Here is a 27,342-nt window from a genome sequence, read left to right as displayed (position 1 = left end):
AGTGCTCCAATATATTTCCTTTTTTTAAAAAAATTTTATTTATTTACTTGAGAGGGAGCATGTGTGTGAGTAGGGGGAGGGGCAGAGGGAGAGAGAATCTCGAGCAGACTCCATGCTGAGCACAGAGCCCAATGCAGGGCTCAATCTTATGACCTGAGCCCAAATCAAGAGTCATACACTTAACTGACTAATCTACCCAGGCATCTCCTCCCAATATATTTCTAATCATCTAGATTATTATTAAATAAGAATGACTGCAGAACTTGAGCTGATGTTATTATGTCAAGTTTTTAAAGATGTCACAGTTTCTAAAATAGTGTGTTGTGTAAAATTGGGATTTGCTTTCTCCATTAAACAATTTAAGTCAGTGGTTCTCAACCTTTTTCTGTACATACATTATTTCCATGGGCATTGCCTTTCTGTAAGAAGTTTTAGAATCAGAAGGTGTCCAGGAGTACCTTGAATAGATATTTTATGTCTTGATAGTTAATAATCACTGATTTAAACAGTGGACCACATGGGTGTCTGGCTGGCTCAGTTGGAAGAGCTTGTGACTCTTGATCTCAGGGTCATGAGTTCAAGCCCCATGTTGGGTGCAGAGATTACTAGAATAATAAACTTAAAAAAAATAAATAAAACAGTGGACCACAGATCCTCATAGAGATTAAGCACTTTTATTTCATCTTGCTAGGGTGTTAAATGGTAAAATATTAAACCCAAACAACTCAAGGAATTTGTCTTGTAAAATATTAGAGAATGTTTATAAAAAATCACTTATTATCTATTTCAAATATGTAAATGAAAAGGTGGTTCAGTTTTAATATGATAAAATACCTGTCCTCATAAAATTGTTCCTAATGACATATACTACGGGCTCTTTGAGTCCTCCCCATTCTTCATTGAATAATTTAGGCCCCACTTCCTTCTTCAGAAAACCCTTGGCAAGTTGATTGTTCTTTGATGCTTGGGCAGCTGGGCACTAGCATATTGCTCAGAAAATCCAGAACCTCTACCTCATTTCTCAGGTTAAAGAGAGGGAACTTAATCTGAATCTCTCATGTAAGCATTATTTTGATATTAGAGTACATTTCCATGAACAAAAATTATTTTTTTCTAGAAGTCTTAGTGAATGACTTTGAATTTTTAGTTTTCCATTCCATTCCTTAAAAATTTTTTTAAAGATTTTATTTGTTCATGAGAGACAGAGGCAGAGACAGAAACAGGCTCCCTCTGGGGAGCCTCATGTGGGACTTGATCCCAGGATGGACCCCAGGATCACAACCTGAGCTGAAGGCAGACGCTCAACCACTGAGCCATGCAGGTGCCCCCTCATTCCTTCAATTTTGATGTATTCAAAATGTAGAAACATTTTCAGGATTAAAGTCATGTTGATTAAATTAAAAATTCACCAGAAGATTGAAAAATAAAGTTCTATAAAGCACATTGCTTTTCATCTAGCTTCACATACCAGCTTCCATTAGTTATTAAATAAGATAAAATCTTTCATGCCTTGGAGTTGTCTTTTGGGACATCATCCCAAGGTATACACCAGAAACTCATTAAAATCAGGTTTAACGTGGTTCTTTCTTATGCTACAGAAAGTATTTGAAATAGAAATTCAAGTACCTTTTTATAGCACTCCTCAGTCATGAAGCCGGGACTCTCATGTGTAGCATTTCAGCAAAGCTCTAGAATAATTTCCTTACTTAATAGATTCTGGGTAGGTTGGGATTTGGTGTCTATCGAAACAGTATTTGTGGAGTAAAAAAAAAAAAAAAATCTGGCTTTTGGTCCATTTTCTGCTGATTGCTCTGACAAATCACTTAACTTTCTGGATCCACAGTTTCCTAATCTGTGAAATGAGAAATGTTTGGACATCTAAAATGTGAAGTCCGGAGGACACCATTTGTGTGGGAATGGTCGAGGGATCACCAAGACTGGAGGGTAGGATATGTTGCATCAGACTGCCAGAAAGGAGGAAGAAAAATGAAATGTGAGAGGAACCAGGGAGAGCCGATTAATGACACTCAGAACACATATTGGAGAGGGGATTTTATCCAGAATCCTAGCTTGGGCTGCTGGTTGGCTAGTGACGGTGGTCACTGATTGGCTAGTGATGGTGGTAAAAGCAGTAAGAACAGATTTGCTGTGGAAGTTGAGCTCAGATTTGTATGTGTATATGTTGAGTTTGAGGGTTGGTGAGGACAAGTACATTGTCATGTCTAGTGGACAGTTACCACATACTGATCTGGAGTCTGGGAACAAGACCTGGTAGCTGCTGATGAGATTTGGAGATCTGAGACACAAAGGTGATGGCGGCAGCCGTAGGAATGAGTGAGCTTGCCTGAGCAAAGTGGGAACATGTTCTTGAAGGCAGGTGCATGTGCTCATGTGCAATTGATCCCAATGTCTGACACGTAGTTGCTCAAATGGTTCTCATTTCTTTGGAGACTGAGAGCATAAGCCTGAACATTTAATACCACTACTGTTCAAAAAGACTGTGGAAGTTCTTGCTAAGAGGGATACAGGAAAAACTAGGAAAGTGTGGTTTGTAACTTGAATTTCTCTCAATTTAGCCACGTTGAAGAAACATAACTTATTAACTACTTGTTAATGGAAGTGTCCTTTTTCGATAGGCATTTCAGAATTTGCTACCTCTCCGGAGAAAGTCAGTGATTATATTTCTCCACTTTTGAGCTTTGCTGCAGAGCACATACCACGGGCAAAGCACAAAGAAACGCCTCTCTACATTCTCTGCACAGCTGGAATGAGAATCCTTCCTGAAAGGTGATCCTCCAGAGGGCAGGCCAGGCCTGGATGGCCGTGGTGGTGGTGGTGGTGGTGGTGGTGGTGGTGGTGGTGGTGGTGGTTTATTTCCCCCCTTCCTCTTCCTGTCCCTTTTCCTTCTCTTCCTCCTCTTCTATTATTATCACCAAAAGGAAGACATTAAAAATTCTTTCTTCAAATTCAAGATAGTACCAAAACTATTCTCTTAGCCAAAACTCACCAAAATCTCTTAATGTATTTGTTTATTACTATAAATAATAAACTACAAAGTAAACAGTAAAGTAGAAACTATAAAGTCATAAAAAAACTCATTTTCTATGTCATTAATTTAAGGATTGCAGTTGTAGTTGTACATCTAGGAATCACAAAATTCACACAACTCATGAAATTCGTAAAATAAAGTTTTATTCAGTGAATTCCTTTGGTTTTGAAATTTACTGTTTTCATATAGGATATACTGGAGCCATAGTTTTTGTTTTGTTTTATTTTGTATTTTCTTTTTTTAAAACAGAAAAATTTAGCGCATATTTTGATATGCAAATTTTGGGGTTGTCTTACAGCCAGCAGAAAGCCATCCTGGAAGACCTTCTGACTGACATCCCCGTGCACTTTGACTTTCTATTTTCTGACTCTCATGCAGAAGTAATTTCAGGGAAACAAGAAGGTTGGTATATTGGTCTTCAACTTGAAATTTGGGAAGTTATTCCTTTAAAGCCCCCCCCCCCCATTTTTCCCAGTGTATGCTTCACTAAATTACTTTTTTGTATCTTAAAAATTAGGAAATCATAGCCTTGAAATATTATTTTTAAATAGCAAAATTAGTTTCTTATATGACTGGTCTTTATTATCCAAACATTAAGCCATTAAAAAAAATAGCTCAGTTTGTGTTTACTGTATTTAGGAAATATACATTGGATTAATTTTGACACAAAAGGTTTGTGTTCCTTGCCTAAGTTATATAGCTTCCTGGAATTATGATTACTGCATTATTGGAGTCTTCTGTTGATTTACTTACTATTCTTGACTTTGATACACTGAGAAAATATTATTTCTGTTTTCAAATAACTGATTCTACTTGAGAATGAAATGACAAGTCAGTGAGATATTATTTGGGGAATAGCTTGCTAGAAATGGTGACCAAAAGCATTTATTTCAAAGTCACCTATCATTTCAGCAGATTCCCTCTCTGTGAAAATAAAAACTGGGTGAACTTTAGATACTGCCATTGAGTTATTTACAGACAAGGGAGGAACACAGCTGCCATATGAGGTAGAGTCTTTGGTGCCATAAGGAAGGAAAGGAAAAAGGATCATGGGAGTTTGAGCTTTTTTTTCTTGCTAGGGATGTCATGAAACAAGTGACATTTGAACTATGCCCCTAGGGATAGTTATAAGCATGCTGGAGCATGGCCAGGGTGGGGCTTTAAGAGAGCAGTAGGAAGTACCTTCTAAACAGGAAATGATCCAAGTCAGCATCAGTTAGAAAAGCTGTTCTATGGACAGAGGAACAAAAATATGTTAGTTTGAGCAAATTATAGCCCTTTTGAAAGGTGGTAGTAATGTGAAAAGTTGAACAGTCCTCGTGACGTTGGTGTCATGGCAGCGTGAGTTCCTTATTTGTCTCGCATTTGATTTAAACTAATAAAACACCCGTGACCCAGAAAAAAACCACTCTAGATAGGATACCCAACAGATCCATCCTCTCACAATGGGTGGCTTGACCCTCAGAGGAAGCTATGGAACCAGGCAGGTGATAGCCGGGGCAGCAGTAGTCCAACACAATTTTTCTAATGGAGGACTATTCTAATCTCTGGAAGGGTGAAAGTTGTGAGTTAGGGATTTACCCAACAGCACATGCCAGGGCCTGTTGTTCTCTCTGAGCAGAGATCACAGTGACTGAGAGGAGGGAAGGAAGAGGAGGACAGCACAGAGAACTGAAGGAATGTGTTTCCTTCTGTCTGCCCCAGGATTTTGGCAAGAGGATCATCCATGGACCTCTGGGACCACCCCCATCTTAAAGATCCCCTACTAGGCTATGAGCACATTCAAAGCCCCAAGTACTAAGCACACACCTCCACCAACACTGCAGTCAGCCTTTTTTAAAATTAGTAACCTGTTGAACTATTAGAATCAAAGTAAAAAAAGACTTACCTAAATAAGAAGGGTGTTCACTACTTGAAATGCAATAGAACACTTTTTATCAAACACTGAAAAATCAGGTTAATATGGCAATTTTCCAATAATAGAGCCCAAAAACATGGAATATTTAAATCTAACTGGTGAAGAATTCAAAATAGCTATTATGAAGAAATTCAGTGAGCTATAAGAAAACTCAAGCAAATACAGTGATCTCAGCAATAAAATTAATGAACAGAAGGAGTACTTTACCAAAGAGATTAAAATTCTAGAAAATCAAACATTTTGGAGCTGAAAAATTCAAGACATGAGATGAAGAATGCACTAGGAAGCATTGGAAATAAAGCAGATGGAGAGAATAAGCAAGTTTGAGGATAGAAATATAGAAATATTTCCCATAGAAGAGGAGTGAGAACTAAGATTTTTAGAAAGTGAAGAAGCAAAAAAAAAAAAAAAAAGTGAAGAAGCCCTCTGAGAACTATCAGAATCCATTAGAAGAACCAACATAAGATTAGAGGGTATCCCAGAAGGAGAAGAGAGGAAGGAGCAGAGTATTTAAAGAGCTCATAGAAAACTTCCAAATGCAGGGAAGGAATTGGATACATAAGTCTATAAAGCTGATGGACCACCTTTATCTCAGTGCAAAAAGACCATCTCTGAGACACATTACATTAAAATTGTCAAAAGTCAGTGATAAATTATTTTGAAGGAAGCAGGGGTTGAGGGAAAGATATTACCCTACAAAAGCAAGTCTCATCAGGCAATCAGCAGATTTCTCAGCAGAAACTCTATAGGCGGGCAGCCCCGGTGGCTTAGCGTTTTAGTGCCGCCTTCTGCCCAGGGCCTGATCCTGGAGACCTGGGATCGAGTCCCACGTCAGGCTCCCTGCGTGGAGCATGCTTCTCCCTCTGCCTGTTTCTCTCTCTCCCTCCCTCCCTCCCTCTCTGTGTGTCTCTAAAAAATAAAAAATCTTAAAAAGAAAAGAAAAGATACTTCTTCATTAAAAAAAAAAAATAGAAACTCTATAGGCCAGGAGAGAGTGGAATGACATTTTAAAATATTGAAAAATACAAATTGCAAGTCGAGAATACTCTCTGGCAAAGATTTCCTTTGGATATAAAGGCAAAATAAAGGCTTTCCCAGACAAACAGAATGCAAGGGAGTTCACCACCTCCAGACAGCTTACAAGGAATGTTGTAAGGAGCTTTCAAGCTGAAATGAAAAGATGTAGGTGCACAGAAGTCTGATTAAGGTGATAATAGAGTCAGAAAAACCAGTTTTTTTAGAATAATATATTGAAGTATAAGGTTAAAGGAGAAAGAGCATTAAAAATACCTCTAGCTACTGCGACTGTCACAGCATCACAGCATACAAAGATAATATGTGACATCAAAAATATAAAAGGATAGAAACTTTATAGGTGAACAAAGATAAATTGCTATCAGTAGAAAAAAGACTTTTATCTATGAGCTGTTTTATGCAAACCTCATGGTAACCACAAAGCAAACATCAGAGTAGAGAGACACAAAACAAAGGGGAGACTAAGGAAATTGTGGAAACCATGGAAAACCACAAACTTTAAAGATAGACATAAAGAGAAGGAAGAAAACAAGGGAGAGAACAACCTGACCAGAAGGCAAAACACAAAATGGCAGTGGTATATCCCTACATATCAGTAATCATCCTAATGTAAAGAGATTGAATTTACCAAGAATGGGAGAGAATTTTTGTAAGCTGTATATTGGATAGGTGTTAATATCCAAAATATGTGAAGATCTCCTACAACTTAATAACAAAAAATTAACAATTTGATTAAAAACTAATGTGCCTGGGTAGCTTAGTTGGTTGAGTATCAGACTCTTGGTTTCAGCTCATCATGATCTCAGGGTCGTGAGAGCCCCACGTCAAGGTCCGTGCTCAGCAGGAAATCTGCTTGAGATTCTCTTTCTCTTCCCTTTGCCCTCCCCCCCATTCCCACTGGCTCTCTCAAATAAATCTTTAAAAAGAAAACTAAACTAAATAGACCTTTTCCAGATAGGATATCAAAAAAGCCAATAGTACATGAAAAGATGCTCAGCATCACTAATCATTAACGAAATGCAAGTCAAAACCACAGTGAGATTTCATCTCATACCTGTTAGAATGGCTGTCATCAAGAAGACAAGATAGAAAAAAAAAAAAAAGAAGACAAGATAGCAGGTGCTGGCAAAAATGTGGTGAAAGGGTAACTCTTAACGTGTTGTAGGTGGGAGTGTAAATTGTACAGGCACTATGGTAAACAATGTGGAAGTTCCTCAAAAATTCGGAACTAGGTGTACCATATAGTCCAGTCGTTCCACTTCTGGGTATGTACCCAAATAAAACAAAAACAGGATTTCGTCACAATGTCTGCGCTCCCATGTTTACCATAGCTTTAGTTACAAGAGCTGAGACATAGAAACAACCCAAATGCCTATTAGTGGATTAATGGTTAAAAAAAGATCTGATTATTAATATTATTCAGCCATGAGAAAGGAGGATATCCTGCTATTTGTGACAAAATGGGTGAACCTTGAGCACATAAGTGAGATAAGTCAGAAAGAGAAAGATAGTACCATTTGATATCACTTATTTGTGGAATCTGAAAAAGTCAAACCTATAAAAAAAATAGTAAAATGGTGGCTACTAGGGAATTGGGGTGTGTGTGATAAGATTGATGGTGTTTAAGGGTGCAAACTTATAACAAGTAATAAATAAGCCATAGAATTCTACTGGGCAGTGTTAATTCGTATAGATAGTAATATTGTACTGTAACTGTGATGTGACAAGTATCAGTATAAGGGCACCTTAAATCACAGGTGTAACACACTATACACCTTAAATATGCACAATGTTACATGTCCGATTTATTCAATAAAAACAAAAATTTGGAGAGGTCTTGAATTGTCAGGCAGTGGAGTTTGGCCTTGTTCTACAGGTCAGTCCAGTCGCAGAGAATAGCGTGCGTTGGAGTGGAGGAAGTGGGCAAGATCAACTAGGTCTCTGTGACAGCTTAAATCAAGGTGTAAGACGTGAAGTGGGTAGAGACTGGATAGAGCAAGTGTAAAAGGGGAATGAGGCTTGGCTACTGAGTGAAAAATGAGAGACGAAGGAACTGGAAGAGTTGGAGTTTTGTTTTTTCAACCTTGCAGTTGGTAGGTTTAACTTCATAAAGCAAAATTACTCCATTATTTCAGAACTGTTTGAAACAAAAACTAGCATCAGGGGAATCCTGTTTTTAGCTATGTAAGTGATAGGAAACTGAATTTTAAGGAGTTCTAGGAAAGCCACTAGAAAAACAAAATATATCGGAGGGATTTGTTATTTCCGATAATGTTTTTGCACATTGTCAGGGAGTAAAGTAAATGAGTTGTTTGCGTGGACTGCATCAATAAGAGTTGTACAGAGTATCTTAAAACTTTATTCTTCTCCCCCCTATGAAATGTCTATAGGTGTGTATGCTTGGATTGGCATTAATTTTGTCCTTGGACGATTCGAGCATATTGAAGATGGTAAGTATCATGTTTCCAACCGATATTTTTGACTGGAAATAATAACTGTTCTGTCTAATCCCAAAGGACAAAAAAGGAGCTAAGTTTTGGGTTTGTTTTTTAAGATTTTATTTATTTGAGATAGAGAGTGAGAGAGAGCATGACTGGGGGGCAGGGGCAGAGGGAGAAGCAGGCTCCCTACTGAGCAGGGAGCCCAATGTGGGGCACCATCCCAGGGCCCTGAGATCATGACCTGCGCTGAAGGCAGATGCTTAACTGACTGAGCCAGCCAGGGACCCCAGGAGCTACGTTTTGTGACATAGCTAAGTGTGTAGCGTAGAGAAAGGAGCTGCTCTTTCCCACCATGAACTTGACTTTAGGCAGGAGGACTAGGCTGAGTTGGGCCTAGGTGGGCTTGAAAGTACCATGAAAACAAGACTCTTCAGAAGATCCCCATTTTCTGGATTCGTTCTGTTCCAATGGATGTTTCTTGTTCTTCCTAGATGAGGAGGCAGTTGTGGAGGTTAACATTCCTGGTAGCGAAAGCAGGGAAGCTATCCTCCGTAAAAGGACAGCCGGTATTCTGGACATGGGAGGCGTGTCAACTCAGATAGCGTACGAAGTTCCCAAAACTGTAAGCTTTGCCTCCTCACAGCAGGTTACTATCCGTGCAAATTTTCTTCCATTTGGTTTGGTTTTCCTTTAACATGTCTCCATCCATTTTTGTTTTGTTTTCTGAGTCTGAACACATCTTTACTGTGCTTGCTGAGGCCCCACCTTCCCAACCCAGGAGAACGGAGTCAGGAGGAAGCCACGTAAACCTCCGCTAAGCCGTTTGTGTTTGTTCATTGAAGTCAGCTGGTTTGTTTTTTGAACTGAGAGTTTCTGTGTGGTATAAATGTCAGTCACATGCTCGAATTTTTGTTTGTATTTTCTCTTCAGTCACTTCTCACCAGATATTGTAATACTTAATGTAATGGCATCGTATTTCTTAAGTTATAGTTAGGGAAGGTACTGGGTTTTTTTTAAGGCTCAGACAGCTTTTGACTTTTCTGGAAAGGACTGAGGTTTGTATGCACTGCTTGCATATTTCTGAACTTGACTTTTCTCTGTTTTCTCCATGCCCTTCAGGGCTCCCTGTCATTGCCTGTAGTTTCCCAGTAGGCCGGGCAGCCTTGTAAAGAGAGCACCAGAAAGGTTTCCAGATGCATTCCTGAATTGCTGCAAGTCTTTATGACTCTTTTTCCCATCTAGCTGTAAATTACTATCAAAGCCTGATTTCCTACACTTTTCCCTAGCATGGTATAGTGGTTAAAAAAGTCTGGGCTCCATCATCACGCTGGCCCCACTAGCTATGTGACCTTACACACATCACTTCTTTGAGCTAGGTTCTTCATCTATAAATGTGAATGCAAATACCTTTCACACAGAGTTTTTAAAAGGCTGAAATGAAATAGTGCATATAATGTATCTGATGTACTGCCAGCCACCTAGTGTTCACTCACTAAATGTTATTGGCATATTTATTAAGTGCTTTACAAAAATGCTTGTAAGTTAAACGCTTTATGTGTCCTGCATCTCATCCAGACGTGGTTCCAGAAACTATTATACTCTTTGTTAAAAATCATGTTTTCGCCCTCAAGACAAAGTAAAAAATACATAGAACATGAGTTTAGAAAAGAATACTGAAAAATGAGAGTTAAAAATTTTCCATGGTGCATCATCCAAAAAAGAAAAAAGTCATTCTTAGCATTTTGGTATATTTCTTTTCATTCATTTTTTTCCCTACTTACAGTTTTTTTTAATATGTTTGTTATAATCTTACTGTTTATACAATTTTGTGTCCCTTGTCTAGCAATGCATAAGCATGTTCCTCCATAAACTAATGATTACCATAATTAACTAAAAACTCCTTGGAGTTGTAAATTTTTTTTTATCTTTTTAAAACATTTTTTTAAGATTTTATTTATTTGAGAGAGTGTGTGAGCAAGGGGGAGGGGCAGAGGGAGAAGCAGACTCCCCACTGAGCAGGGAGCCTGAAGTGGGGCTTGATCCCAGGACCCTGATATCATGACCTGACCTGAATGCAGCCACTCAGGCATCCTGGAGTTACAGATTTAGATGACACCCAGTTTCTTCTCTCATAGAACACAGAAGTCATCTTTGTGTATAGAGACTTTTTGATGTTTAGAATTATTTCTAAAGCATAGGCTTCTTCCACCAGTAGGTTTACTAGACTGGAGGATGTGAACTATTTTGCTGACTTCCCTTTACAAAAAGTAGTAGTATCACAGATGTGCAGCCCATCTGGAATTTTTTAAGTCCGAACTGTGCTGTTGAATTCAGAGGGATGTTTTGAAGGGTCCTTGGGAAATGCGGAAGCAGAAATTTTTGCTGCTTTTGGATGAGAATCATTTTAGATCATTCTTTTTCACAGGAGGTAATTGTTTTTGTATTGCTTAAAATACTAAAGTTTTTTTATCCTTGCATATGCAGGAAGAAGTAGCTAAGAACTTGTTAGCTGAATTTAACTTGGGATGTGATGTTCACCAAACTGAGCATGTATACCGAGTCTATGTGGCCACATTTCTTGGGTTTGGTGGCAATGCTGCTCGACAGAGATATGAAGACCGAATATTTGCCAGCACAGTTCAAAAGAACAGGTAAAGCACCTTCCACTTCTCAGCATTTGCTTTCAGACCTAGGTCTTTCCTCATAGAAAACCTCTCAGGGCAAAGCAGGGAAACCTCAAGCAGCAGAAATACATCAGCACTGTCAGCTTTGACTCCCTTGCCAGTTGAGAAATGAAAGGACACCACGATTCTACCTTTGGCCCTCAATTCTTTTCAGGTTCTGGAGGCAGATCTCTGTCTCTCTCTCTCTCTCAGACCCACACCTCCCTGGATTAGAAATTTCACTGTTAACATATTGAAATAGTTTTGAGCCCTGGGTGGTGTATTTCACATTGCAGAGTCCTGGGGAAAATCAGCACGCAGGCTACTGCACATGTCCTGGAGGCCTGCGGTAAGTGATGATCGAATTGTTGATGATTGAAGTGAATTATGTGATATTCTGGTGGTGTTCTGGAAAACCAGCCTGTACAGTTATTTATTGGATAAGACCATAGAGAAAAAAGTTATTCAAATTTTTTTTTTTTTTTAATTTATGATAGGCACACAGTGAGAGAGAGAGAGAGAGGCAGAGACACAGGCAGAGGGAGAAGCAGGCTCCATACACCGGGAGCCTGACGTGGGATTCGATCCCAGGTCTCCAGGATCACGCCCTGGGCCAAAGGCAGGCGCCAAACCGCTGCGCCACCCAGGGATCCCAAGAAAAAAGTTATTCAAGAGAAAGAGGTGATCTAGAAGTCTAAGTTAGTGATTTCAAACATTTTTAGCAGTGAAACTTTATAAATGAGTCTCTGGGGAGCCCAAAATGGCAACCAACTGCTGCCAGCATTTCCTTGAGCTTTGTGAGGACTTGCCGGTGGACGAGAACAGGGCCGAGACTTTTGTGCTTACCTGCAGCACCAGGTAGCACAGGCCTTTCAGGAGGGAGAGAACACCCAGATTGCAGAGCATGAGGCCTGTGGTCAGATGTATGAGAGCTTAGCCATGACTCCATTCAGACTATTACAAACACCAATATTCTCGCCCCAGAGACTTGAGCTTCAGCAGCCTGTCCATGGAAGAGTATAAGCTGATCCTGTGCACAGGCACCCTGGAAGAGTTTAAGGAAACAAATAAAGATATGTGGAAGACAGTGCAGGAGAAGTTTGCCCCCAGGAATCCCAAGGAGAAGCAGAGGACCTGGGCTCGGTCTTTATCTCACCCATGCACCAAGTCATGGAGTTTTGTACCTTGCTATCATAAATAAAACTGCCCTGATTTACCTGCCTAAAAAATAAAAATGAGTTTATAAAAGAATTCTGGTATAGAAAGCATATAGAACAAATAAAAGCAATACTTTAATCAATTTAAATTTGTAAGTTTAAGTATATAGGAATTATTTATTTAAAATTGGTCCATAAGTAAAGCAGAGCTGTTGGATGAATAAAAATATCTGAAATCTAGGATTATATAAAAAATGCCAATTAATAGAGATAAATGGTAGTATGTGGTTTCTAGATCAATTTAATCTTAAACCTTTGGAGGCCTGAACTTTAAGAAAGACCAGGTCAGAGCCATTTTGTACCACATTTCCCAGAAATTCACATATGTGAATAGGAAAAGCAATAAAAACTTACTCTTTTTCTGCTCCAGACATTAATTGAACGGTGTTAAGAGATTGGTAGTCCCAAAGTTTCTTTTAAACGTGGTATATTATATAGGAAATTCTGGTATAATTATTTTTTATAATAGTCTTATTAAATAGAAATATTTTGTAAGTGATGTTTGAATTAGAACTTTGGAGAAAACCAACAATGCTAATTTTTAATAATAGGTTTTAACGTCAAGAAGCTTGTATAATGGACAGTTGTGTGGTCCTTCTTAAGATGTGGGACAACTAAAAACAGTGTTGAAGTACATTTGACAAGTCTTGGACTTTTTTTTTTTTTTTTTTTTTTTTAAGATTTTATTTACAGGGCATCCCGGGTGGCTTAGCGGTTTAGCACCGCCTTCAGCCCAGGGCCTGCCTGATCCTGGAGACCTGGGATCGAGTCCCACGTCAGGCTCCCTGCATGGAGCCTGCTTCTCCCTCTGCCTGTGTCTCCGCCTCTCTCTCTGTCTCTCTGTGTGTCTCTCATGAATAAATAAATAAAATCTTAAAAAAAAAAAAGATTTTATTTACATATTTATTTGAGAGAGCACACGTGAGCAGGGAAAGGAGCAAAAGGAACGGGAAAGAGAATCTCAAGGTGACTCTGCAGTGAGTGCCGAGCCAGAAGCAGGGCTCAATCTCACGACCCTGAGATCATCACCTGAGCAGAAATTAAGGGTCAGACACTGGGGCACCTGGGTGGCTCAGTCTGTTAAGTGTCTGCCTTCAGCTCTGGTCATGGTCCCGGGGTCCTGGGATCCAGCCCCGCATTGCGCTCCCTGCTTCTCCCTCTCCTCCCTGCTCATTCTCTCTCTCACTATGTCTGTCTCTCTCTCAAATAAATAAAATCTTAAAAAAAAAAAAAAAGTCACTTAACTGAGTCACCCAGACATCTTATCTTGGACTTTCATAATAATTATACACATTATGGGGATCCCTGGGTGGCTCAGCGGTTTGGCGCCTGCCTTTGGCCCAGGGCGCGATCCTGGAGTCCCGGGATCGAGTCCTGTGTCGGGCTCTCAGCATGGAGCCTGCTTCTCCCTCCTCCTGTGTCTCTGCCTCCCTCCTCCCCCCCCCCTCTCTCTCTCTCTCTCTCTCTCATAAATAAATAAATAAATCTTTAAAAATAATAATAATAATTATACACATTAGTCATCACTTTTTATATATGTCATAAATTGAGCTTTGAAATGCATAGTTATCTCTTTGCTATCAGTAGCAATTGAGTTTTGAAAATAATTTTTTTAAAGATTTTATTTATTTGATGGCACAAGCAGGGGGAGCCAGAGAGGGAGAAGCAGGGAGCCCAATGTGGGGCTCAATTCCCGGGACCCTGGGATCATGATCTGAGCCAAGGCAGACACTTAACTGACTGAGCCACCGAGGCACCCCAAAAATTGTTTTTAATTAATGGCAAAGACCTTAGTTTATTACATTCAAGTGCATGTTTAGTTACCATGATCTTAGGAATAAACAACTTGGGATCCCTGGGTGGCGCAGCGGTTTGGCGCCTGCCTTTGGCCCAGGGCGTGATCCTGGAGACCCGGGATCGAATCCCACGTCGGGCTCCCGGTGCATGGAGCCTGCTTCTCCCTCTGCCTGTGTCTCTGCCTCTCTCTCTCTGTGTGTGACTATCATAAAATAAAATAAAAAAATTTAAAAAAAAATCTAACAAAAAGGAATAAACAACTTGTCAATTGAGTGACTGATACTAATACTTAAACACTTTTTAGACCAGGGATCAATAGTGGGTTAATTTTTAAAAATTAGTTGAAACAGAGATTCAAAAATCAAATGAAATCAAATGGCAGGCATTTTGTTTTATGTTTTCATTTGCCAGTCTTTTGCTCTGGACTCTGATGTCTTTTCTTAGACTACACTTGTCATATCTCTGGCATGCACTGCACCTGCTCATCTCAGTGTCATTTTGGCTCTTTAATGACTACAAAGGGCTTAACAAACATTTGTAAAGCAGTTTGATACCAGTTCTAGGTTTTCCCAATTTTTTTAAACCTACTGAATTTGACAGTAGTTTTCAGGCAACTTGCCTCTATCTAAAGCATCTAGCCTGGCTTGGGCAGGGCCAGTTACTTCTTTCCACAGTCACATTTCATCTCTATAATGAAACCTACAAGCTCTAGTGGCAGAACAGGATTGGAAAGGACAGTTGGTGGGCATTCAGTTGCGGTGAACTTGAAACCAAGAGGAACTTAGGAACCATAAACTCAGGCTGAGCGCACCAGGCCACATGGCAGGGTACAGAAAGCACTGGTAGTCTGCCCAGGTAGCTGTCTCACTGGACCCCATTACAGTGTCTGCTGTACACACATGTGGATGGATGGAAATCTTCAAGAGGGGCTCAAGAACCTGTTTCCCTAACCTCATCATCCCACAACCCTTTTGTTTTCCCACAGAATACCTTGCAGGGCTCATGGTTCACAGAATGTCTTGAGAAACACTGACTTGCAGCTACTTTTTCAGAACAATTTTCTGTCAGCCTCAAATCAAGTTTCTCTTTGTTTTGTAGGCTCCTGGGGAAACAGACTGGTCTGGCTCCTGATACTCCATTCTTGGACCCCTGCCTACCCCTAGACATCAAAGATGAAATCCAACAAAACGGACAGACCATGTACCTCCGGGGAACAGGAGATTTTGACCTGTGTCGAGAGACCATCCAGCCTTTCATGAATAAAACGAATGAGACACAGACCTCTCTCAATGGGGTCTATCAGCCCCCGATTCACTTCCAGAACAGTGAATTCTATGGCTTTTCGGAGTTCTACTATTGCACTGAGGATGTGTTACGAATGGGTGGGGACTACAATGCTGCTACTTTTACTAAAGCTGCAAAGGTAACCTTCAAACAAACCCTCTTCTCTCCTGCATGCTTTTGAGAGACTGGTGTAGACAGTGGCACCTTATGTCCCTCCTGCATATATAGAAGCCCAGCTCAAGAGAAGGGGGAGGTGGAGGGGTGTAGTATAGCCTGTTGGGGATCCTGTTCCCTTGGTGAGCAGGAGACATAGTCCCAGCAGGAGTCAGAAGTCCACGGTGAGCTGACTTTTGCCACCACTGCATGAGCCACTCTGATCATCAGTGGCTTCTAGATGACAGACTTGAATATTTCTGGGTAATAACATAGCCAGTATCTGGCCACACTCCTGGCAGCCTTCCTGTCCCTCAGTTCTCTTGTTGGCCACTGCCTTTCTGATAGTTTCTTAGGCTCTTTCAGCGGTTCTCCTCCTTTACACCCCTTAAACCTTGGTGATCCTAGACTTCCACCCTTGGCCCTTGTACCTTCAGGCTTTTGGATGGTCTCATCCATGCTCATGGTTCACTGGTACTGCCTGTCAAAAGAGGCTCCAGTCCTGACCCTGCCTACTAGATATCATGACCCAAAACAAACGCACCATTTTCTCTCCATTCCCCTCATTCTGTGATATTGTCTGGGTTAATGGCATCCCTTGACCATCCAGTCCACCTCCCAAAACTCAGAAGTTCTAGACTTCCTCCTGCCATTCATTCCCTCCTCGCTGTACAGCCCCTATAATCAGTCAGCAAACTCATTATTTTACGGATAATCATTTCTCAAAGCCCCTCCTACTTTTTGTCCTGCTCTCACTGCTCTCGTGAGGCCTGCATCTGTCACCTGTGCTACTGCAGGATCTTCCCAGTTGGTCTTCTTGCCTCTGGTTCCCTCCATTGTTCATCCCTCATGCCACTCCCAGAGAGTTCTGTCTGAAACACGAGTGCCATCTCCTCTCCTGTTTACAGTCTTCAGCGGCTTCCTTTTCTATCAGTATAAATCGCAAATGCCTTAGCATGTCCCTGTCTCCCGGGAGCCTCGTCTCCCCACCTAGCACATCCTTATGATAATCACAGCGAGCATCTCTTCTTTTCCTCGGTACCCAGGCTGCTTCCATCTTGTCTTCATTCACGGTGTCTCCTCTGTCCTGAATGCCTGTCCTCCCCTCTCACCCCAGACCAGGTGCTGTTCTGTGTTCCCTCTTGCACTTTCACCATCTCTCAGAGCCTCAGTTTCTTTCTCCTTTGAGATAAGAAGTGTAATCCTAGCCCTGCCAACGAGTGGTTCTAAGTATTACGTTCCGAAAAGGCACTTAGTGCTCAATAAATGTTAGCCATGGATATTATTACAAATAATTTCAGAAAAAGATGGCACCTTTTTCCTTTCTGAAGACAGGCCTTTGTAATGATATCAGCATTCCCAGAACCTTGTACTGTGCAGCCGCAAACATAGGTACCCGCTCCGAACTAACTAAAGTCCCACTTCACTTTTCTGAAAGCGTATGCCTGTCACAGGCAGTCACACAGCGGGAGACTGAGCACTTTCGAAGAGGGTGGCTATGGGCAGTGAAATTCTCTGTATAACAATAATTTTGACAGCATTTTAAGACCGAATGAGCCCTGTCTGTGCTGATCAGTAAGTATTTGCTGGATGCTTGTGCATCTCATCTTCACATTACACATGGAAGTTAAGCTTGTGTTACTTAATTGTTATGAATATGAATTGGGTAAACCCTTTTTAAAATGAACATAGCATTTAGCCTTTACCAATGATTTATTTACGGTGAAATTTCTTCCAGGATTATTGTGCAACAAAGTGGTCGATCTTGCGGGAACGTTTTGACCGCGGACTCTACGCCTCACATGCTGATCTCCATAGGCTAAAGTAAGCAGTGGGTGGCTGAGCCCACACGGTTTCCAGAAACCATGTAGCAGTGGTAGCCGCTGGCTTGCCACACCCTGCTTTTGCATCCTCATCCTTCACTGTTTCTCCTCACCCACCCTTGGCTCCTTTCCAGTGGGACAACAGATACTTATGTCCAGATATACCTTATGGGTTTTTATTCAGTTTTGCTTTCCTTCCACCTGGAGTGCCCCTGTTCTTCCCTTGCTTGTTGAATCCCTGGCCAGACCTCAGAGTCAGGTCAGGATCTATCCCTTTCAAGTCTCCCCCTGCCCATTCAGTCAGACTCATTACTCTGTCCGACTCCAGAGCACGCATATGTCTCCCTAGTGGCATTTATCAGATTCCACCCTATTTCATAATTATTTGTTGCTTTTTAAAAATCCTGTCATTATAAGTCATTTAAGTATGCTGGCTATCCTGTTTTTTGTTATATCTCATTACTAACTTAGTTCAGCACTTTGCAATAAGTAAGCCTCTGATAAGTATTTAGAACCACAGAGTATCAGAGCTGCAAAGGACCCTTCAGGCTTTTCATTTTATAATAAAGTAACCTAGGTCCAAAGAAGTTGGAGCTTGTTTAGTGTTTATCAGAGAGTAAATCCCAGAATGCCCAAGAAAAAACATCTGTCACGGCAGTGTATTAAATCATACTGAGACAAAGTGTCCTGAGCTACTGAGTTTGACAGGTGAACTGTTGTGGGACAAGGGGCAAGTAAATCAGCTGGAAGTGCATGTAATTGGTTCACCTGCTCGGAATGCTGGCCTGGTGAAGCCTGTGCACCAGCTCCTGGGTCTCGGGGGAAGGCTGTCTCACTGCACGGTTCAGTGTGACCAGTAAATGAATCCCGCTTACATTTGTGCTTGGTGTTCATAGGTACCAGTGCTTCAAATCTGCTTGGATGTTCGAGGTGTTTCATAGGGGCTTTTCATTTCCTGTCAACTATAAAAATTTAAAGACGGCCTTACAAGTTTACGACAAGGAGGTTCAGTGGACGCTCGGAGCAATCCTTTACAGGACCCGTTTTTTACCCTTAAGGTACGGCTCTGAATTTGGTAACAAGAATCAAAAGATAGGCCTCTCTGCAGTTATGACACAACGTGGTGGTTGGGGTCTGCACTGGCTATGGGCAGGACTGTAGAGGCAGTGAAGTTTGACTCTGGTCTTTCCCACCAGCACTTGCTTCCCACCTCACCCGTCCCATCATATACAGCATGAAAGTGTTCTTTGCCTTTATGGCTTTGGACTCCTTCTCAAAATGTTTTTAAGGTATAAAATAAATAACAGGTTAGCATCTACCTTTGGCTCAGGTCATGATCCTGGGGTTCTTAGGCCCCCTGCTTAGCAGGGAGTCTGCTTCTCCCTCTCCCTCTCCTCCTCCTCCCTGCTTGTTCTCTCTTCGTTTCAAATAAATAAATAAATAAAATCTTTACAAAAATAAAAAATTACAGAGGAAACCACTGTATTGAAATACATTTACCGAAGTGCTACAGAAAAATATTTGAAGTATAGTAATAATGTGTTCTTTTTTGTTAATACATGAAATAACCAATCTGGCAGCAGAACTAGTACTCTGTCATTTCAGTAGTTTGATGTCTGTATTCATGGTTAGTGGAAATGCCAGTCAGAGATTGGCAAATAAACGTGGACATTTTTCCCCATTCACGTTCATAGACCTGGCTGTCAGCTAACCCCCCCCCATAAGATCCCTGGAGGCACTGATAAAGGAGGAATTCACTTTTGGGGTTTTTTCCCCCCTTCATCTAATTGAGCATGTCCCAGCAATCCATATAGCTGCATTACCTGCAAAAATTGTGGCTAATGGGTATTACTGCTCACAGACAGGTGGTCTGATTCCACATTGGCTTCCGTGTGTTAGTAAAACTGTCACGGTTCTTTTAAATTTCTCTGATTTTTGTTACCCAAATTATAGTGACAGTAACTGCTGCAGACTAGCGAATGCACTTTCGCGTGGTCTCTTGTTTAATACACAGCCACCCTCTGTTAGGCCACGTTAACCCCCATTTTAGAGGTAAGGAAACAGAGTCCCAGAGACCGAGAAGACCGATTTGTCTGCAGAGCCGAGTCCTCAGCCAGCTCCCGTGGGTCCATATCCTGTGCATGATGACATCGCATGCCTGCCTGAGGAGGCCTGTTCTCGCTTACCTGTCGTGTTTGTTTTTGTTTCCCTGTGGGCAGAGATATCCAGCAGGAGACCTTCCGGGCCAGTCACGCCCACTGGCGGGGCTTCTCCTTTGTCTACAATCACTACCTGTTCTCAGGCTGCTTCCTGGTAGTCGTGCTCTCCATCCTCCTGTACCTGCTGCGGCTCCGGCGCATTCACAGGCGGACGCTCCGCAGTGCTTCGACTGCCACCGTCTGGCTGGAGGAAGGCCTCCCGTCCCAGAAGATTGCTGGTACCTTATGAACGGGGATTTGAGAGTCCAGGAAGACTTTCTGAAGGAAAAGCCATTTTTGCCTCAGGGTTTCTCCTCTTTATTTTCATTCAGTTTTTTTCCCTTTCCTTTTTGTTCCTTGAAACAGAGACAAAATCCATTGTTTGTAAGCTCTGCTGTCCCAGAGGTAACACATTTAGCCGTTCTGTATACAGCTTTAAATTGAGGAGCAGGGAAAAGGGAAAATCACTACTTTTTGCTGCATAGGATAGCTACTAAGATTTTTTATTTTTCTTTGAGGTATGTTAAATTTTAAACAGATGCACTTTGATATTGGAGGGAATATGGCAAAGCTGTTTCTATCAGAAAAGGTAGCGCTGTCAAGTGATGCTTTCCCAGAACCAGAACCCAATGACTGAATCATAGTCCTCTTTTTGTCTCTCTCAAAAGCTCTGACCTACACAGGGTAGTGATGTGTGATATCAGATCTGTCACTGTAAGTTTTCTTGTAGGCTTAAAAAAAACCAAAGCCATTTCTATCTGAGATAAATATAAGCACCAAGAGGTAACTATTTTTAAAAGTGGTAGTCCTAGAAGATGTGAAATAATGACCAGAGCAGTGTGTATGTGTGTGTAAGACAGAAAGAATGTGTGTGTGAGAGAATCTGGGTGTGTGTGTGTGAGGGAGAAAGAACGTATGTGTGAGAATGAGAATGTGTGTGAGATGTTTGTGTGTGTGAATGTGTGTGAGAAAGAGAATATGTGTATGTGAGAAAGAATGTGTATGTGTGTGAATGTGTGAGAAAGAATGTGTGTGAGAGAAAGAATGTGTGTGTGAGAGAAATGTTTATGAAAGATGAGAGAATGCAATGCTCTTTTAAAAACACACTTTAAAAAACAAAAACACACACACTTTAGAATTTACTGTTTATTTCTTTTAATGTCAAAAAATCCCCATTACCATTATCTTTCCTGACCACAGGTAATGACTTTCTCAGTCCCACCTTTTAGCAGCCTTAGAATATTATGCCTTTGTGTGAGTTGGAAAATTCATCAAGTTTCACTGGTTTTGATGTCATTAGAACTGGAACTAGTGCCTACTGACAGGCAGACACATCAGCATTTCTTAGTGGTACATTTTTGCTGGTTTAATTGCACTCCAGTTTCTTCCAGCTTCAAGCTGGTGTTCCCCTCCGTAATGAAAAATGGTCTCAGTGGTTTTACCTTGGAGATTGTGTACTTAGCTTGACACGTTGTCTTTATTCTGGTCTTGGTTGGGGCTCTGGTGATAATGCCACTGTAAATCCAGACTAAGAGAAAGGTCTGACATTAATAGAAGAAATAAACTCACATTTTGAGAAAACAAGTTTGACGTTTTAAACAAAAACCTAAGGAGGACAGCTGGATTGGCATATGTGAGATCAGTTGTTTTTCACCTATTCATTTAGTTTAGAAGTTTAGGAATTCTCATACCTAGATTTTTTAGGGGAAGTTATTTTTGTGAGTGTGTGTGTGTGTGTGTGTGTGTGCATGCACGCTATTTCTTAGCCCCAGAACAGTTAAATTTGTCTGGTTGGCAACATATGTATATTTTGAGAACCATCAGCTGCTTTTCCAGACATCATTCATTAGAGAGAAAGGGTTCAGACCCTGAAGCCCTTATTTAACTTAAAAAAATTGTATTTATATGTTTATTAACTATTTAAAACATAGGATATATTTTAAGCATATTGATGACTTGAAAAGATCACAAATATATAAAAGAAATGCAAATTCTCTTACTCTGCTCTTCAAAGTGAATATTCAATAGTGAGAAAGTTATGGGTAGAATCTTTGTGTCTCAGATATACAGAAGGTTAGAGGAGCTATGTGGTGGTACAGCCCCTGCTGTGTGGTCTTGTGTCAGGATGGAGGTAAATGTCCCTGTGGAAGATCCAGCTTCTGAAACGCTGATCCTCAGCTATTTAAGTGCTTGATCCCTGGTAAACGCTGTTCCTTACCAAGACCCAGCCACAGGTGAGCTGTGTCTTAGATACCCGAGAAGTAGAGTGAGTTGCTGTGCTTCCCCTTGAAACCTCAGACAGTGTTTCTTCTGCAGACTGTGTGGCATTAGTGGCAAAGAGGAAGTGTGTTTACACTTGAGCTTTTCTACTGCCAACTCCAATTCCTGAAGTATGTGCTTTTTTACCTTTAAAGTCAAGGCAAGGATTAGCCAGCATAGACCCAGATTTAAATGGGCCTTAATTAAGATTTCCTACCATAAATGGCCACTTTTTCAATAAAGGGTGCCAGTTTGGTCCAGCTCTGTACTGTTTGCGGAGCAGAATCGACAAAAACAGATCTGCTTTTATGCCTGGTTTGTGGATCCCTCTGCAAGCACCTACTTAACTCTCCAAAAGAAATCCCCAAATCAGTGTTCTGAGACCCAAACAAACTTCTACGTTACATAGCTAAGTGCCCATGTTCCCCTGCCAAGGAACTCCCTGGAGCAGGGCTTGGCAAACTTGGCCACAGGGAAAGCCTAGAAGCCCTTGAACTGAGAATGGTTTTTCAGTTTTGGAAGGGTTGTTAAAAGAAATTAGAAAGGTTGGGGGGGAGGAGGCAAAGAATATGCAAAGAGACACATGTGACCTATAGAGGCTAAAATATTTACTAAATGTCCCTTTATGGACATCCATTACTTGTTGACGTTCATGGACCCCTGCTCAAGAAGGCATATGCATTGGCATTCTCTTAATTCAGGAAGCTAGTTACTGTTTGTGGGGACAAAGACAGGCAAGAGAAGTGACTAAACTTCAGTCTTAAAATATTTGTGTATGCATCAGAATCGCACTATCTAAGTTATTTTCAAGAACCATTTTCTAACAAGCCAGCAAACATGCCCTCCTTCCCCAGATTTAAAAAGCGCTGTTCCAAGTACTCACCATGTGGTGTTGGGAGGTCTGCAATCTCGAGAGGACTGAACATGGGTCTTTCTGATGCAGGGGAGGGCCAGGGTGAAAGGCAGGTCCTCGAGGAGCTTACTTCAGGAGAATTCATATCAAGGGCTGGTCAAGAAGGCAGGGAACTCAGAATACTTGAAGTAAGAAGCAAAATAAATTAGACTGGTGGAAATTTGCTAATAATAGCCTTGTGGAAGAAAAACACTCTGTGTTGAGCCTTGCTGGAAGTGTGCTACAGGAAATACTGTTGTCCCATCCTCAGTACTGTGCGATGCTTCTTTCTAAACCTTCCAAGGACACTAGCAAAGATTTTACAGTCCATTGGAGGACATCACAGTAAAAGTACAAACACATACCCATTTGAACTAGTGCTTGTTGCATATTTTTGCCCTAAACTGCAAGCCGTAGGCCTGGGGGTAAACTGGAGAGGTGCCTGCAGCTAGGCCCGGCCCCTCTGGAGGCTGGGAGAGTCAGTTGTTCACTACCCGTTTCCACATCTGCACACTCAGGTAGGCAAACTCTAGATTGATAGGTATTTAAATTTTAAATATCAGGCCTACATAGAATAAATAGTTTTCCTTAGAAGAAGCATGTATCACTTAGCAAGAAACTCAAAAAGGCAAATGTGTTTTCTAAGCTTTTAAAAAAATCAGCTTTAGGATTTTGTGTGGTTATGTGCAATGCAGCAAAACTACCTACACATAAATTATTTCGTTATTTATTTCTTTCTTCCATGTTTCATTTTTTATGATTTTTTTTCCTGTTCTGTAATGAATGATGTGACCAACCCAGGAAATTCTTTGTTCTATTACTGAGATGATATTTTACAGTTAAGAATTACAAAACTTAAGGAGATCTTTAAATGTTTTTTTATTATTATTAAAATAATGTTTTCCATTCAAGGTAAGAATAATTATCTTTGGGGTATTGTGGTAGTGTATCATTTCCGTGTTTGGCCATCCCATGTTGTCAGACGTATACGCAGATGGCTGTCTAGAGCCAATAAAATGAAAGCTCATCCACTGGCCCATAGACTGTGTGAACTTGCTTTCTTACCACTAAAATAGGTTTTTCTCTCCCGTTTGAACCTTGTTACCTGTTAGAATGCTTAGTTGAACTTGAATCTAAATTCAGTAAAATAAATCGTCTGAGTCTGACCGCAAACTCTGCATTTGCTGTATTTATGTGCTTGTAATGAAGCACTGTTGTCTGTATTCTGGAGGGAGGATTCTTTGTCCAGCAGCACAAAAGTCAGATATTTCCCCAGGAGAAATATTTACCAAGGTGTAATACCCACCTGTGTGTCAACAATAAAGGTCGTTCGGAGACAAATGTTGCTAGGGTTATCGTTTTTAAAATAACTATTAACCATTAATATAGCCCAGAAACTGAAATTAACCAACTTTAACACATTTTCCCTTAAAACTGTAAAATCAAATGTAGACTTTACATTATACAATTCTTCAGTTAGATCTAGGCTTAAAGTCATTGGTTTATTTCCAGACAACTGTGAATGTCACTGTTCATGTTACTAGTAAGTAACTATTAGAAACTCTTTCAGCTGTCTGAGAACATCAACAGAGGTTTTCCCTGGCCGGGGGGGTGCGGAGTGCTGCTGAGGCATAACCCAAAAACACACAATAGAGACAGAAGGAGAGGGAAGGGACCAGCTGTTGACAACAAAAAGAAGAGCCTAAGACATACGTACAAGCGGGGTGAGGGACCAGCAGGGCAAAACGGGAGTGCAGGGCGAGCACAGAAGCACGGGGCTTGGAAGGCCAAGAATGGGGTGATAATGTTAAAAGAGAATTTAATTTCTGAGGCAGTTCGGTAAATGTAGGTCTTTGGGCCTGAGGGTAAATACATGAAAATATTTAAGGCATCTGAAGATGTCTCAGCTTTACTCTGCTTGATTGAAGAGAAGGAAGTACCTGTTTCTAACGGCTGCAGGTGTTAACAGGTCTGAAAGGCAATGGGTTGAGGATTTTTGTTTGTTATCTGTTTCCATTTGTCCCGTGAATCTGGAATGCACCAGCGGCGCTCTCTCTCTCTCTCTCTCTCTCTCTCTCTCTCTCTCTTTGAGATCCCGAAACGCTAATGGTTTGCACAGAGGGGTTTTGGCGCTCACACTGGTCTGGGAGCAGAGACGCGAACGTCATCTCTATCAGAGTCAGACTGTCTCCTTACGGAAAGGTCACCAGAGGACAAAGGAGTGTCCTCTTATCCCAAAGGGCCACTTGGCAGATGGGGCCGTTGCCTGGAGCATTAGCGCCTGCAGGAAATCAGATACCTCGAGGTGTGTCCCAGCCCCACCTCAGTCTGGTTGCCTGCCTGAGAGGCTCAGCCTGCCATCTCACCTCCTTGTAACAAAAGAAGAGGTGACCTGTTAAGGTATTTTCATTTGTTCTTAACAAGCAGTTAGTTCCTGCTGCCTGGTGCAGTGTTGCCTCTATTGCTACATCCATTAAGGCGGATGAAGCCCTGCCACAGCCCAGACGGGGGCTGGTTTGGCCTCCCCTCTTTGCCCTTCACCCTTGATCGTGTTTGGCAGGTGAATTACTTCTGGGCTCCAGACTTCACGGCCACTTAAATGTTTCTATCAACAGCCCGTTGTGTGTTAGAGACCCAAGTAAGAAGCCTCAGAGAAAACCCAGCCTTTGGAAGGATTTCTGCCCTGAGAAAAATACTGAAGGCTCCTCACGGAGCATAATGGTGATGGTCACAAAAGACCGGCCTCTTATCTAAATAGGTAAACTCTACTGAATGGAGGGAAAAGAAGACTTTTTTTTTTTTTCCTCCTGAAAAAAAGGAGAAGGGGAAAGAGTTGGTCTGTGACCAGGTCATCAGAAGACAGAGTACCTTCCTCATTCCCAGTGTGGGACTGCCTCTTTCACTGTATTATTTCTGGAAAGTGCCCAGGCCAGCTATTCCCAGTGTTCTCACAGGCTTATAATTGGTAGTTTTGATACCACCTTTCACCTTTTTGGCCTCCATGGTAATCAAAATTTGAAGTGGGCAATTTTGAAAAAAAAAAAAAAAAGTGAAGAGGGCAATTTTGGAAAGATGAATCCTGTTCTTGCCTGTATTTCACAGCTTCAACTCCAGGGACCATACCTTGCACTTCCTCTGAAGATTCCATCTTTTCCACCCGACACAAGCTTTATTTATTACTTAGATCTGAGATTCAAAAAGACTGAGATGCTTAAATATTTAATGGGTTCTGCTTATCCTCGTTAAGTTTTTTATTTTGGTCATGGCAGCACTAGAGGATTTTCTGGAATTTCCTGGCCTTTCTCCGTTCTGTTCAAATTACATGTTTAAATCACCTCCAGCCTTTTGTGGCCCTATGGTCCATCAGTGTGCTTGTTCACCCTCAACCTCCTTGCACATGAATCCTGATGTGTTTACTTTCTGTGTTTTTATATTTATAACTAACCCAGTGAAGAAATACTTTGTAGCCTATAGGTTTTCCTAAATATTTGTCCTAATCAAAATCTGGTTTCTTTGCCACATCACTTTAGGCTTCTAGAGTTTGCAAAGTAAATCTTTTTACAAATCTTTCACTCTCGGTGCACTTTCTTCTTTGAGAATTGCTGAGCTTCATGCATCTTAGAGGCACAGGCCTCTCAGGAATCTGTCCACTTCCTCCTGCCACCATGAAGTTTGCTAAGGGAGTGCTGCATTTTAGAACTATGTTTAGAAAAACTTAGGAAAATCAAAGTTACTTCAAGTGGCTTCCTTTCTTCTTAACCCATTCAGTCCTGAAGAAAAGGAAAAAGAAACCCCAGAATCCGGTAGAAATGAGTAGGGGCAAAGAAAGATGAATGTTTCCCAAAGCCCAGCTTAGAGGAATTAATTTCTGTATATTGATCTTATTCTAAACATAATTTCAGATTTTTTTTTTTTTTACTCTAAATTATCCTTAAAAGTCTGTCACTTTCTAACTACAAACCTCCCTCCCCCACCTAAAGCATCAAATGTAAGAGAGACAGGATGAATAAGGAGGCGCCTGGGTGGCTCAGTCAGTTGAGTGTCTGCCTTCAACTCAGGTCATGATCCCAGGGTCCTGGGATTGGGTCCCACATTGGGCTCCCTGCCGAGTGGAGAACCTGCTTCTCCCTCTCCCTTACCTGCTCCCACTCCTGCTCCCCCTGCTTGTGCTCTCTCTCTCTCTGTCAAATAAAATCTTTAAAAACAAAACAAAAAAAGAGGGTGAATAAGGAAATACCAGAAGAGGGGTGCCTGGGTGGCTCAGTCAATTGAGCATCTACCTTCCACTCAAGTTATGATCCCATGGTTCTGAGATGGAGCCTCACATTGGGCTCCCTGCTTAATGGCGAATCTGCTTCTCTCCCTCTCTGCCTCTCCCTCTGTCCCTCCCCTACTTGTGCTCTCCCTCTCAGGCTCTCTGTCTCTCAAGTAAATAAAATCTTAAAAAAAAGAAAAAAGAAAAAAAAGAAACCCCAGAAGTAAGGATTTCTGTTCACTAGTCATCAGTCAAAGCTAACAGATGGCAGACCGAGAAGGTATTTGCAGTGACTAAAATTGACAAGGGATTAATATATATTTACAAGGATTCTTACAAATCCAAAAGAAAAAGAAAG

General features: G+C 41.2%; 1 protein-coding gene and 1 pseudogene across 2 annotated transcripts in view; both read left to right on the top strand.

Annotated features, from left to right (window-relative positions):
- The window catches only part of ENTPD4 (ectonucleoside triphosphate diphosphohydrolase 4), a 35,727-nt gene extending 11,957 nt beyond the window's left edge, over positions 1-23,770 (top strand). The window contains exons 5-13 of one of the 2 annotated variants that reach the window (XM_055299899.1): positions 2,637-2,787; positions 3,348-3,451; positions 8,393-8,452; positions 8,935-9,065; positions 10,928-11,094; positions 15,219-15,543; positions 17,296-17,381; positions 18,277-18,438; positions 19,600-23,770. In XM_055299899.1, coding sequence (XP_055155874.1) covers positions 2,637-2,787; positions 3,348-3,451; positions 8,393-8,452; positions 8,935-9,065; positions 10,928-11,094; positions 15,219-15,543; positions 17,296-17,381; positions 18,277-18,438; positions 19,600-19,828 — 1,415 coding nt within the window. In that variant the 3' untranslated portion in view covers positions 19,829-23,770. Of the gene's footprint in view, positions 1-2,636; positions 2,788-3,347; positions 3,452-8,392; positions 8,453-8,934; positions 9,090-10,927; positions 11,095-15,218; positions 15,544-17,295; positions 17,382-18,276; positions 18,439-19,599 lie in introns of both variants that reach the window. The other variant, XM_055299898.1, reaches the window with a different exon arrangement.
- LOC129493543 (ubiquinol-cytochrome-c reductase complex assembly factor 2-like) lies at positions 11,867-12,307 on the top strand (annotated as a pseudogene).
- Positions 23,771-27,342: the final 3,572 nt, after the last annotated feature.

Source organism: Nyctereutes procyonoides, unplaced genomic scaffold (assembly GCF_905146905.1).
Source record: "Nyctereutes procyonoides isolate TBG_1078 unplaced genomic scaffold, NYPRO_anot_genome, whole genome shotgun sequence".
Classification (NCBI taxonomy): Eukaryota; Metazoa; Chordata; class Mammalia; order Carnivora; family Canidae; genus Nyctereutes; species Nyctereutes procyonoides.
This window is presented reverse-complemented; position numbering and strand designations above follow the sequence as displayed.